Genomic DNA, 14,585 nt, shown 5'->3' with positions numbered 1-14,585 from the left:
AGTACTACTCAGCCCTAAAGAAAGCAGTAGTAGCCATCGACAGCAGCATGGAAGGAGTCTGAAGGAATGATGTGTAGTAAAGCAGGTCAGAATGACTGAGACAAATATTGGATGAGCACATAGCAAACAACTCAACAAAGAAAAATACTTAAAAAAAAAACTAGCAGACATTAACAAAGTGAGGTTTCTGAGAATAAGAGGGAGAGGGACAGGAGAAAGGCTGAAAAGCGTACAAGGGACAGTGGTAGGGAAAACACTGGACAGGTCCAACACAGCACTGGGCTTTGGGGAGGCTGGGCTCAGGTCTTTGACTCAGGCCAATCCGGAAACCAGGCAAAGACTGGAGCCAAATAAAAGTCTGGGGTCAGCAGTCTGCTGTGAATGTGGAGTTCCATAACTAGGTCAATGTCATTCAGTTGCATTTCTGAAAAATGTAGCTTCAGCCATAAGAGCCCTGGAGTAAAGTTGAAACGCAGGCTGACGATGTGTTGATTACAAGGCAGCTGCTAGAGGGAGCCTGTCTGGGCCTAAGTTTTGACTGTTCCTTACAAAAGCTGTAGACCAAGGCGGCTGCTACTCTCTGAATCTTTGTTTTCTCATTGCTCAATGCGGATAGAGACAGCAGTTAATTATTTTGAGAATTAAATCAGGCAATGCATGTGAAGTTCTTCCAACAGTCTGACACATAATAAAAACTCAATCAATGCTAGTGGTTGTTACTTGTGTACTATGAGAACTACTTGCTCTATCTGGAATTATCTGGAATCACCCACTATGTACATGTCTATTTAGAGATGATATTAACAGCCACCTCTTTAGAGATGCTATTTAGAGATGATATTAACACCTCTTACTATGCCCAATATTCTGCAAAGAACTTTTAATATATTACTTTGGTAAATAGTTATTAAGTTACAAAAGACAGCTCATAGTGGATAACATTATGGATAATATTATTTATCTATGAAAAAGCTGACTAATTGAATGATTTGGCCAAAATCACACCACAAGTAGCCATATCAATGAGAATGGAATTGTCTACTGGTAATTGGATATCTAATAGCTACTTAACCAATAAAAAGAAGCAATAAGAAGTTTGTAAGTAAGAGTTTTGGGGTTGGTTCAGTTGTTCTATAATGACCCTAAGAAGACAAAGGATAGAAAGAGTCTATGCTTTGGCTATGCCATTGTTGGCTTGCAGGATTTTCATTCTTTTATTGGTTACCTCATGGATATAAAGTAGCTGCCACATTTCCAGGCATCACATCCTTGGCCCAATATCCAAACAAGGAAAGATTTGTTCAAATGAAGTTCTTCATTTTGGTTCCCCTATTTCAGGGCACATTTCATTGGCCAGTGGTCATGTCCTTATCTCTAGACTAATTATTGGTGAAGGACATGGGATTACTGGTTGAGACACAGTACTCACAACCAAGTACTTTCAGCATATGACAGTTGCCAACCTTACCAAAGATAAAGGAAGAAGGATGGAAGAAAGGAAAATGGGCCTTGGGTAGTTAGTGAACAGTTTGACTCATTGACTCTGAATTCAGAATTATTCTGTCTTTGAAGTAACAAGTTTTTGTGTTTTGTTTAGGGGGAGGGAAGGGGCCTGGAGGGAATTTGACATAATGAAATGATCAGATTGTATGGCAATCACTTTGTAAATCAACTTTATCTGATTGCCAGTGGTTTTCTTGCTGGGCCTTTCCAAATGCTGAGAGGTGTCAAGTCATAAATCCTAGTGACAGTCCATTCATCAAAGGACAGCCATTTCGGTAGGCAAAAAGGTTGGGGGGGTACTTCTAAAGACTCCCATTGACTTTGATGTCAGACCAAGAAGTTGGCTTTCAGCAGCCAAGGAAAATCCACCAACACAGTGTGGAAATTCACAAGTATTGGAGCTAAGTAAGGAGCTTATTTGCATATATAAACATATGAATCTGATTTGATTGTTTTCCTATTTCCTTCCAGGTCAGGGCTTTTAACAAAGCCATTCCTTATTTAGAATACATGACTACATCTACTCATTTTGATTTTGGGTACGATGGACATAATGAAAATCAGATTTGTGCTCTATTTTAGAATTAAATCCTGCTTTCTTGATTTCAGTAGGGGATTTTATACTTTGCATGAAAATAGTGCATTTACGCATTTCAGGCAAAGGTTTCACATTTACCCATAACTGTTGTACTTTACTTACCCTTGACATTTGTTTTATGTCTTTTTGCTAGAGCTGTGAGTTTTGGAAACGGATATGTAGCAAAAATAGATTTCATCCACTTAAACCACCTACCATATAATAATGATTAAAAAAAAATTATTTCATACTCTTTTTAAGATTCTTTCTGAGTTGATTTTTAACATGATTATTTGACTACAAAGACTTCGTAGAGATTTTATTTTTCTACTGAATAACTGTTCTCTCTCTCTCTAGCTTCACAGAGTGTCCATTTTTCTATGGGGGAAGGATCTTCTTTTAACTATAAGGTCATGTAATTTGGCTGAAGCCAACTGAACAGGTCTCGGCCAACCAACAAGCTGTACCTTCTGATCATAGGAGTTCAGGGTGGCAGAATGTATGATTTTTTTCCCCCCCAATACTCACTTTGCCTTCCTGTAAAAGAATCGTATGTCATGCCCACAGCTGGGTGACTTGCTGGAGAATGTAGTGTGAGGATACATTATTATTATTAAACCACAACCCAGAGGAAGCTTGATACCACTTCTCTCTGACACGACCACTGTGTGTTCTGACTAAAGGGGCTGCTTCCCCAGTCCTGATCCCAGGGAGAGGCCCTGTGACTCAGTCACAGCCAACTTAACTGCTAACATGCAGCATGAGTGAGAAAAAAAAGAATCTTGGCTTTGAAAGCCACTGAAATTTGGGCCTGGTTGTTACTGTACCACAACCTGGTGAAGCTGACTAACGAAACACGTGAATCCATTTGAGAAAATGAGAGAGAACCAATCCCTAGAGGTCAGGGTTTCTAATGGCGTAATCTCTGCACTGGGTAGTGTGACGATGGGAGGCTGAAAATGTAAGCAGGCCAGGAAGGCTGAGCTAAGGGAGAAATCTGAGTCAAACTTCATTTGACACCAGTTCTACTTTCTAGTGCTGAGACCCAAAAAGAGCTATTTTCTTTTTCATCCAGTTTGACTTGAGTTTTCTTTCTTTTGTGCTGAAAGGTTGCTTACAAAGAGATAAACAACAGAAATACCTATTTTCTTAGTCAGTGAGGAGGAAAAATTCCCCCTGCCTCATTGATTACAATGTTAACTCAGTTAAACAATGACCAAACATTTTCAGATTACAGCTAATGGATCCGATCATTACTGTAAGAAAAATAGATGGCATTTCTGACAGCCCCAGAAGCACATTCTAAAAAAAAAAAGCACTAAACTACCAATTGGCCCCAAAGCCGATTTTTTTTTTTCCAAGAAAAATGTTGGGAAATGTTGAAATCACTCTCTCCTTTGCTTTGTAAAAATACAGGAACTTGCAGGGACTGATAGTTTGGTTTTGGAAACTTTCCATAGAGCTATTTTTAAAAACGTACTCAATGATATTTTAACCAGAAGTTGCTAGTTAAAAGACTCCTGGATTTCACTCCTGTGAGGAACAGAAAGAAACAAAACAAAGCAATAGACAAAACTAAACCAAAACAAACCCTACCGATCTGACTACAGAACTGAGGCTACCAGAGGGGGAGCACAAGGAGGAGAAGCAAGTCAGGAGGGGCCCCCAATGGACTAGGGAGGACGATGACCCTAGTGGGTGTGGGGTGGTGGCATACATCTGAAGAGATGTGAACCTGTTCCCCTAAATCATAAACAGTGTTGAAAACCAGCATCACCTCAGTAAAAATAATTGAACAAAAAAAATAAATCAATACAATGGATGGACAAAAATACTCTTGTAATATAATCAAAGCTACTTGTCCTGCTCTGGAGGGTGGAGTATCTGATACTCTTTGGTAAAAGCCATCTCTCCTGTGCGGGAGGAGATTAAGCTGATTGCAGTGCATGTGCCTTCCCTGCAGGGGGCGCTGAGCTGGCTGTGAGGTGCATGATCACTGATCACAGGGGAGCGCTCACTCCACTCACGACCCAGGGCACTGAGAGCTGCTGCAGGGGCGGCCAACACTTCCCTCCAGGAGCCCTGCTGCTCAGCTCTGCTCCTGTAGCCCCCAAGCAGCATCCAAGGCCGGGGCAGAGAAATGCATGTGGCTGTGTTTGGTGTGGCTGTTCTAATAAAACTTTATTCATAATCACACATCTGAATGTCCTATCACTTGTATGTATGAAATAGTCGTTCTTCTTTTAATTGTTTTCAACCATTCAAGAATCTCCACATCCTTCTTTTTTTTTTTCTGTGTTTTTCTTAGTTTCTTTTTTAAAATTTTTAATTTTTTTTAAATCTCTCATTTTTTAATTTTTAAAATTTTTTTACATCATTGTTCATTCACAGCCATCTTAGTTCACAGGGTCAGACTTGGCCCATCTGGGTGGTCTGCAAGTTCCTGGACTGCCAAGCTCTTCCCTGGTTTCAGGCACAGAGGGGCTACGTTACCTGCATTATTCTTTCAGTTCTCACAGGAAACCTATGGGGTAGGTATTATTATTATGCCCACTTAGTGAGTAAACTGAGGCCTGAAAGGTGTCAGAGTCTGGGGACAATGGGGCAAGCTTTTCTGACCCATTCTTTCCAATGAATACTCTGTAGGTGATTAAATATTGAAACTTAAGAATAGAAATGTTAATTGTCAGGCAAATGTAAAGCGATTTTTGTAATGCCCATTTACTTTCTTGGGAAAATAGTTTCCTTTCTTTCACTCTCCACCAGGTGTTGTGCTATCTTTTGGCATCAATAACTTAGCTTTATGTCATGTTCCTATTTCTGTTTTAAATTGTGCATTAAGAGGAGAAAAGTGTGAGCTGTGAGAGGCTCAGGACTCCTCAGGCGGCAGCTTTGCTTGCTGTCCCCAAAGAAGGTTTGTCTCAGAGAGCTGGGAAGCTCAAAGTTAACTGGTGCTTCCGATTGGGCCTGCAGCTTTTAAATGTAAAGGATTTTCTCTTTGCAGTTTGCTGAAATGGAGATTTTGGCTCTCTAAAAATTGACAAATTCAGGTAAAACTGATAAATTCACCAGAATTTTCTGGAATTATGAGAGACATGAGCTTGACTGAGCTATAAATTTTGACTCAAGGGAGAGGGAGAGAGTGGAAGGAAATGGAAGAAAGGAATGAAGGAGGAAGGGAGTAGGAGGGAGAGAAAGAAAAACAACAGCAACAACAACAACAAAGCAGATTTCAAAGATCTTTCTCCTAACACGCATAATGACATAGTCTTTCTAATTTTCATTCCCTACCACAACATTTCTGGAATTTTTTTGGCTCTTCAACATCTGTTCAGTTCCAACAATGAAATTAAAATGAAAACACAAGCCCCATCTATGGCAAGTAAACGAGAGACACCTAGAAAGAGCCAAACATATTTTGCTTTGGCAAAATGATAAATATCAGCTTCTATATTAAGGACCTGTGAATTCACTCATCCCACTTATAAAATTTTCCAAAGACTGTACTTTCAAAGCAGAGTCTGAAACTCAGCAGGCCAGTTTATTCATCTCTCTGGAAGGTGTTTTGGAAAGCTACATTTCTGTGTGTCTCCCACAGAGCCACCTCTTGCAGACATGAATGCACTGTCTTGAACATTTTGACTCCAGAAGATCAAAGGCAAAAACACCCAAAAAACCAGGGAGGCTCAGGTGTAGACTCACAAAGTCCGCCCTCCAGCCCAAGACCAGTCACAGCAGTATTGCAGCAGGATGCCGCGTCTGATGCAACTACCTTTGCCGGTACCGCCCACAGTTAGTAGAGAATGGGGTTGCCATGGAAATCAAGATGAAAGAGCAATCAAGGTAGAATGAAGCAGAGGCTGCAGCGTCATTGTGTCTTAAGAAAGTGTAAAGATGTCTCATGGTTCGTAGACTCTTTCAACCCCTGCAGGCTAAGAAATCACAAAAACGTGTGCTCTGGTTTTGCATTTAGTTCGCCTCTCTCCAGTTACAAATATTCATCCAATGTTATTCCCCAGTGGCCCCTAATCCCGAAAAAGGTTGAAAGAGTCTACAGCAGATGGATCACACTTGGAGCACGCAAGAACTCAGGATCCCAGAGCTGAAATGCCCAGGGGCCCAAGGTGCCAAAGATGAGAATGGAATGATTCTGTCATGAAACACGTAACTTACATTCTCCTCTGAACCTGTGGGGACTGATTCCTCTTTAACTGACTAAAAGAGAGATAAAAATAAAGAGTCAGGATGTTACCAAAAAGTGAAGGCTTAGCTGGGCTCACAGCCCTCCGGCGCGATCTTGGTCATGGCTTCTGTAAACCTCGTTCCAAAGGAACTTGACAGAGACTCAGACAAGTGAACAGCAGCACAAGATAATACAAATGATGCCTGTTAAAATGCAATAAAGAGAAAAGGAATCTCCAGGTGCAGCCAGGATCTAAATGGAGCCAGGAGAGGGGGTGGCTATGGAGAATGCAAACCCCACCAAGGGGAAGGGGCTGCGTGGACCAGGGTGGAGGATTAAGGATGCTTGGGAGGTGGGTATGTTTTGGAGACATATATCTCAAGGGGGGTGAACCTGTACCTCTAATCATGTAGTACTGTAAACCAATATTACTTCAATAAAAGTAATGCAATTAAAAAGAAAGAAAGAAAACACAACCCACAGTCTTGGGTGTGGGCCAGCAACACATCTGCCTTTGTATCTTCTGGTAACTGACAAACAGAGGGACATAAGGGATCAGTCACAACATACCCAGACATTGTTAGGTGAAAACAAAGGTGCTGCTTAGGAAATTTCTGGTAGCAAGTCCAGGGAAATGCCCCCCAGGCCCTTCATGGAGGCAGCAGGCACGGCTGTAATTAGTGGGGTCCTCAGCCTCACCCTGACCATGGTGTGCCAGCATCCGAAGCTGCTTCCTGCATGAGCCCGAAATTTGGGTCGATTTCATCCTATCAAAGTGAGGTTTGGTTAAAACACATCTCTGAAGAGTCAGAAAGCTGGAGGCCAACACATCCAGCTCCAAGCACTGTTGCTCCCCAAAATAAATGTAGCAGAGAGTGCAGTCCTGAGCAGAAGAGTGATGCAGCTCCATCAAAACTCAGGGCAGTCATTCCATCAGCTGCCCGAGTGTCACCTGTGGAGGTGACTTTGGGACTCCCTTGACACTGGTGAACCCTCCTCCCAGGAAAATAAAATATTTTGCAAATAATTGCAGGGTGTTCATAGACCCCGTGTTCCTTGGATTCCAGGTTAAGATCTCCTCCCTGTTTTGCTCCAAGTCCTGCCTTTATTTTTTACCTTTAAAAACCCAGTGGGTGTGGAAGGACTGACACCTGCAAACGCGTCTTCTGCATTAAGGACTCAGTGTATGTCATTTCTCTTCGGTAGCCCCAAGCAGTCAGTATGGAGATCCTCATTTCCAGCAAGAAATGGAGGTGCAGAGAGGTAAGCTACCTGTTCCAGGGGATACACTGCAATGCGGTGGAAATGGCTCTGAGAGCCAAGTTTCCCTCTCCCACGACAACTTCCATGATGACATTTTTGGGGGGATTACAGGAGCCCCACTATTACAGACTTGCTTTCTCCCTAGACAAGACCCAGGGAGACCATTTCTTTCTGTTTATCCTCCTCTTCCAGTGAAGAAGCTTACTCAGCCATAATGTGTCCCTGGAAAGGACCAGGGGCTTTCTGGAAGCTTCTGACTGAAAGGTATTCTCAAGCAATCAGAGTTCTTGGAACTCTGTACCTCTTCTCCCAGCTTTTTAGGGTGCTTTTTAATACTAGAACTTGCAAGCAACTAACCAGTATTTTATAAGTCAGACCTCTTCCAATGAGACCCACAAAAATTTCAAGAGTCAACAGATCGCCTTCATTAGGTGCAGGGCTGTCTATGTCAGAAGAGCATTTTCAGTTTTCCAAACCCTCTTTCCTGTTCCGGTGGGTTGTAATGAGACCGGTTTGCATCTTTGGTTTCCTGTGTCTGGAAAGTTCTTGGCCATTTGCTGCTCACGCAGTTCCAGAGGAAGCTGGGAACTGGATGTTGGGGGTGGAAGGGGCTGCTTCTGAATCTGGCGTGTCCATGGCCTTCATTACCGCTCCAGACTTCCAGATCTTTCTGATGTTTCAACACTTGGCATTACACATCGTATCTGTTCCAAAAGAAGCTGCTAACTCATGTTTTCCAAGTTATATTACCCAGGCGAAGCCCAACTTATCTTGGGAATGAGTCTCGTTGAACATTTTTCAAACTGTATCAGTTTATAGACAATTTTTCTGTTTCTTCACTTTTCCATGTCCCCCCTCTATGTACTTGGTATGTTTTCAAAAATCAACCTTTTGATTTCAAAAATCAACTTTCACTTAAATACATTTTAAAAGAAAACAGCTTATTATGGTGAATGTGCCATCCACACCCTTGCTGTAAATAAAAGAATGTAGTGAAACAACTGTGCTTGGGCAAAACACCACCATTCACAAAGTCATGATTATAAGTCTTTGGTAAAAAGGGAAAACAGCAAATGTTCCTGTGGTAAAAAAATTCTTTTAAGGTCAAGAAGACACTTTCCTCTTCATGTCACCTGTGAAATTGGAGCAGAAGGGTGAATGGGTGACTTTTCACTTCACAGAGACCAATTATAGCTTTAGGGTTGGGTCCCAGAACCATCCTCATTCCTTCCGCCATTTTGTATGACAGTCAAAGGCCTGTGAGTGGAGCTTCACACCGGGGTGGCGGACACGCCCCTCTCATGCAAAGTTCCCTCGTAGAGAACGAGCAGCCGGGGCGCCAATACTGTTGAGCCTGTGCAAGAGAAAACCCACCCAGAAGCCAGGTCTAGAGCATCTTGGCCGGTGAAGCCAAGTCACCTTCTTTCTTAGCTCTGGTGTGGCCCTGGGCAAGTTAATCACCGGTCTCTGAGCCTTCGTCCATCCTTCCAAAGATGGGCTGTTAGACTGAGGATCACAGCTTGTTTAAAGGATCCAGAAATCCAGCCTGGGAAGGCCATGCACGCTGAAGGGGGGCTGGGTCACCTCCGCCTGGTAGCCCCACAGCTCCTCCCAGTACCTGTGTAAAGACACTTACTCACGCCAGAGCTGGAGCCATTTCTGTAATTACGGTTCAGCATCTACAGTGTTTTCTAGGCATCAGGATGGATGGGGTGGGCAGAAATAAGCATTTCAAGAAAGCGTCTCCAGAAAGAGAATCCTCCAGCGGGGTAAGGATTCCAGGTGAGCTGCTCCCAGCTGGGTCCGAGGAGAGCAGTGCTGCTCAGTAGGGTCCTGGTGGCGACTGGAGCACTTGGCTACCCTTGAATTGGGGTGTACTGGGGACCTCTTTGCTAGACACCCAGGGCATCTGTAACCTGCATCCCATTAACGCAGGACTGTAACCCTCATCCTTCCAAAATGGAAATTTCAGTCGCCTCAGCCAGTCGCTGGCATTGGTCCCCCCCTGTCATCCGGGAGGCGGACCGTGGCAACCTGTGCAGCCGAGCAAACTGAAGCGTGGAGGGTTTAAGTGACCCACTCATGGTCACACAGCCAGTGACTGGCCTGGCAGAGATACGTCTCTTTGGCATCAGAGTTCACATTTCTTTTCCACTCATTTCTCTCCTTCAAAGAGGGGAGAGAAGAGTTACTTTGAAGAGATTCCAAATGCAGTTTCTAGTTGTGTGCACACACATGTGTGCATGTATGTGTTTTCATGTGCACTGATCTTGTTCCTCCAAGTGAAGTTCAAGTGTTTTCACAGTAGCCAATGGGCCTGAGGCGTGTTTTGAGCCCAGGGTGCTGTGGATGGCAGAAGCCACACGTGGATATTTTGACCATGACCCCTGACTGTTCATACGTGATGAAATGGTAACACCATTCACTGAGTTTTTAGTATGTTTCTCATAATAATGCTAAAATAAGCATGGTCCCATTTTACAAATAGGAAAATCAAGGCTCCAAGCAGTGAAGTAATTTGCCCAAGATTACACAGCCCCACCTTCCCGATCCTGCCCAGAATTCGACACTTGCCATATACAAGATTTTTGAAGACCGTCTAACCCAATGTTCATTCAACAGATGAGGAAAAGAAGCACAAATAGGGAAAGTCACTTTTGAAAAGGTCACAGAGCAAACGGTACCCGGATGAATTCACAACAGGGGGAGCCATATTTAGTCCAGGTACGTAGAATGTAAACATTTTTTGCCAAGTACAACATAATGAAAAATTAATTTTCTCAAAGGCTATTTCTGTATTTGTTTTATAAGAAGGACAACTTCAGCAATAAAGTAATGTACAGTCAAAATAACTTATAGTCATAAAAAAGTTATAAAAATAACATAATTTCAGAACCACAGTTTTCCAGGGGAAAGAGTTGTTTCATAACTTCAAATTCAGTTCATTTAAGATCTTATCAATTAAGAGAGAAGGAAAAAAACTCTTAGGATTGGCTAGCGAAATGACCAGCACTTTCTACATTTGTCTTTGTGTTTCAAAATTTTTACGAGATTGATTATATAACCAAACTTCTTCCAATTCAAAGACTGCAGAGGTCTTATTCTGTTCCATAAACAACCCTGAGAATGTAAGCTCCAGGAGGGCAGCCTCATGCTCGCTGCCCAGTGCTCAGAACACAGCATTGCACACAAGAACCCAGCACAGAGACCATGGCCAGCAATACTACTGAATCCTACTCTTCCTGCAGAGGTGAAACAAGGATAAGGAAGATTTACAGAATATTTGGTTGTGGTTTCTCTTAACCTCATGATTTTTATAGTCTGCTAACAAATAGTCAAATAATGGTTAAAAAAAAAACACACCAAAAGTTGAGACGGATGTAATTCTACCATGGGAGAGACAAACCTCCAACAGGTTTATCACTGGGGGTGGGAAGGGCCTGAGGTTGCAAGAGAAACCAACCTATCCTCATCAATCCCAAAGCTCAGAAAAGGTAAAATACTTGAGGCTGGTGGTTTTGGTGGCTCCCCCAAACTGGACGGCTCTGAGAGACCAAGAAGCGTGTGCAGTCAGCGCCCAACCTCCGGAGCACAGCAATAGATGACATGGGCCACTTTCAGGCCTGTCCAGTGTTCCACTGGGTTCTTGCTCCACCTCTGTGCCCTGGGTGGCGTGATTTGCATTTTCCAAATGAGGAAACTGAAGCTACGGGGGTAGACACAGTCAGATCTGTCCCACTTCAAACTCTTACCCTGTAAGTAAAAGTGTTCCACAAACTTTGGTCATTTTTTCCTTTTGGCCATATCATTTGCCCCCTCTGTGGCGCCACGGACACGCGCTGCTTGGACTTCCCTGGAGGAGCACAGCCCACTGTTCCGCCTTCTGCGTCCTGGGTGATGCTCCCTGGGGGTGCTCTCCCCAGCTGCTCCCAGCCGCGAGCCACCATGGACGGGGCTGGGCACCCCGAGTGGACAAGTTCTGCTCTGGAATCCCCCACTGGGCCCAGCACTGTCCTGGGTCTGAGGCTTTTCCCACCTGCTCCTCCTTCATTCCCTCCTTCCCTTCACAGGTGTCAGACCCTCTGTGTCTACAGGCTTCTCTCTGCGCCCCTGCCCGCTCCCCTCTTGGCTTTGTCCAGCAGATCTCTGGCACGTCAGTTCTGTTTTGGTTCTGCTGCTCGGAAGACTGCCCCACCCCCATTTGCCATTATGTGCGTACAGCACTACCATTATTTATTTACATCAGGTTTTCCTTAATTGGATTACTTTTTAAACCAAATCCACATCCTCACCTTGAGCAAAATACATGTGCAATCATGAATGTGCTGCTTCTGTATGTCCTAAAGCACTTTGCATTTACACACCTCTAGATGCACCCGTCGATCTGCCTCTACCTGCTTACTCAGATGAAAGTGTTTGAATACGGGTCACCGATGTCACCCACCTTGTCACCAGTACCTGAATGTAACTAACTTTGAAATTGTTCCCTACATTATACTGCAGAGAACATGCTGGTAGGCAGGGAGGACTAGAATAGAATGACAAATGACATCATCCAAAGTTTTCATTAAGTGTCACTACATTCTGGGCAGAATCTAGAAGGAAAGTTTCTGTACAACAGGAAAGAATTTCAGAAAGCCAGTCAGCTTCTGGAGAAGAGAGCGACACGAAGAGCAGAGCAGCATCTGAGCTGACGCCTGCCTTCCTCGGGTGCCAACTGGATGTTCCATGACATTATGAAGTTGGATTTTTCCAGCTCTGTGAATCACACCCCACCTCCTCGCCCTGACTTCTCGCTCATCTCTTGGCCTCATTTAAAACAGACAATAGCTCGGAACATGTGGGGCAGCTGGGGTTGCTCAGCGGTGATCAAGGAATAGCTCTCAGAATTACTCAACCCCACCGACCACGTCCTCGTGGGACACCCTCATTATGGGGGACACGATCAGACAGTGTGTGAATGTCCCTGTCACTGGGGAGGTGGGGACCTGGAGGACACCCAGGCTTTCCCAAAGGAGGGTGAGACCCAGAACTTCATAATGTCTGACTCCCCCTGGCTGGGGCCGAGACAGCACCCAGCTGAGAGCACTCAGAGGAGCCAGGAAGAAGCCACGGCAAGACTCCATTTCAGAGAGAAAGGAAACCGTGAGAGAAATACCACAACCCTCTCATAAGCGGGAATAATTCCAAGAATGAAAAATTCCACTTGTTCATTTCCTTTCCTTTCCCACGAAACCTGTTTCTGTCACGAGAGGCATTTCATCCCTCCCCGGAGTAGGTCACAAGTCTTTAGTGCAATGGCTAGTTGAGTCATTTTGCAGAAGAAGAAAATTTTTATACACTGCCGAGAATCTCAATTGGCCGCGAAGAAAGCATTTCTCAAGTCATCTTCATCCCAAATGCCCCTCAAATCCCCAAAAAGAGCGCTTACCTTTTTCCAAAACATTTTGGTCAGTGGCAGAGGGGTGGCAGCACCCTTTTCCTTGGCAGCGTCCTTTGCTATTTCAGTGGCTGCAGGGTTCCTGGCAGCTGCTTGAGTATCCTGGGGGGCAAAGTTGACGTTGTCTGACTTGAGGTCCGCTGCAGTGGCGGGTGGCTTTTCAGCACCCTATAAAATTAAGACATTTCAAAATCATCTCAAGATTGCAAACATGAAAATGCCTTTTTTTTAAATAAACGTGGGCTGGGATTATATATATGCTCATTTTCTTTACATCTTTTTGTAGTTTCCAAATACTTTAATATGAATATGGATTTGTGTTAAAGTCTTGGGAAAAGCCAAGATCTTTTCCTTTGGGAACAAGTATATAGAACCATTGTTTGTCCTGCTCATGGGAGTAACTCAACAGTCCAGGTGACGGGAAGAGGCACTTTGCTGTTAGAATGTTAGTTTGCAGCCTCCCTGGTGGCACAGGGGTTAAGTCTCAGCACTATGAAGCTGTCTGCAGCTACTGCGGCAGGAGTTCGATCCCCGGACAGGGAGCTACCCACATGGCACATCAGACCTCTCCTGTCTCCCTGCTGATCCCCTCAGCAGTGGATTTCTGTGGATCCACCTGTTCTGCTCCCTGCTCTGTCTTATCCCGCCCTACACCTCTGGCCAATCCCCCAGCTCTTGCATGCATAAATAAATAAATCTTTTTCTTTAAAAAAAAAAAGAATGTTAGTTTGCTTCTGGATTGTCGATCTTCACTTGCTTTCATCGTGGCTCATCAGACAAAACAGTTACACGCACCTCCACTACATGCATGTTTTGTTTATATTATAAACAGGTATGATTTTACTGACCCAAATTTGAAATAAAAGAGGGGTCAACATAAACCTAAGTTAAATAGAAATCTTTCCTCCCATGGCCCACTTTGGGGGTCACTGACCTACGTATAAAGTAAGTGTAAATTAGCTGGATTGAACCATTCCCTCCAATGCCAGGATTTTCACAGATGAAGAAACGGAGGGCATGAGCTACACAACGAGTGGCCTGGCCTGACCGCACATCTGGATTTCTGACATCTGTCAAGTGCTCCTAACATCCTTCCACACAGCACGCTGCCCCTCCAATGGGCATCTGCAAATGACAAGAATCTGACTCCTTGATGCAAGAATCTGACTCCTTGATAACCCCGAGGCTGAGTCCCTTGATACTAACAGGAGTCGTTTATTGAGCAGATTTTAAGTTTGAATCAGGAGATCAAGGACCAAAGTAATTACTTTAGTAACACTTGATCCTAGAATGATCCTAGACAGTGCACAACATTGCTTAATGCCGGATTTAGAGTAACCTGTGCAATTTATGGAGAGCGAGAGCAGGAATGCTGGGCTCAGAAGGTTCTGCATTGCCCTGTTTCAAGTGGTCTGAGGCAGGTGGTGCTGTTTACCTCCGAATCGTAATTAAGTTAGAGACAAGTGTCCTCTACCTAGTGGTTTCCTTCTTTTTTTCAGAAAACAGCAATCTCTTGCCAGATTTAGCAAGTAACTAAGAGACTACAGGATGCTCTGTTACATTTGAATTTCAGGTCAATAAAGAATAATTGTTTTGCACAAGTGTATCCCAGCTATTGT

At 43.9% G+C, this 14,585-nt stretch overlaps 1 protein-coding gene across 1 annotated transcript in view; it reads right to left on the bottom strand.

Annotated features, from left to right (window-relative positions):
- The window catches only part of BCAS1 (brain enriched myelin associated protein 1), a gene marked incomplete at both ends in the record, with an annotated part of 58,865 nt that overhangs the window by 14,733 nt on the left and 29,547 nt on the right, over positions 1–14,585 (bottom strand). The window contains 2 exons of the mRNA XM_084246608.1: positions 6,254–6,295; positions 12,958–13,134. Coding sequence (XP_084102734.1) covers positions 6,254–6,295; positions 12,958–13,134 — 219 coding nt within the window. The remainder of the gene's footprint in view (positions 1–6,253; positions 6,296–12,957; positions 13,135–14,585) is intronic.

The sequence above is a fragment of the Talpa europaea genome (genome assembly GCF_964194135.1).
Source record: "Talpa europaea genome assembly, chromosome: 11".
NCBI classification, from domain to species: Eukaryota; Metazoa; Chordata; class Mammalia; order Eulipotyphla; family Talpidae; genus Talpa; species Talpa europaea.
This window is presented reverse-complemented; position numbering and strand designations above follow the sequence as displayed.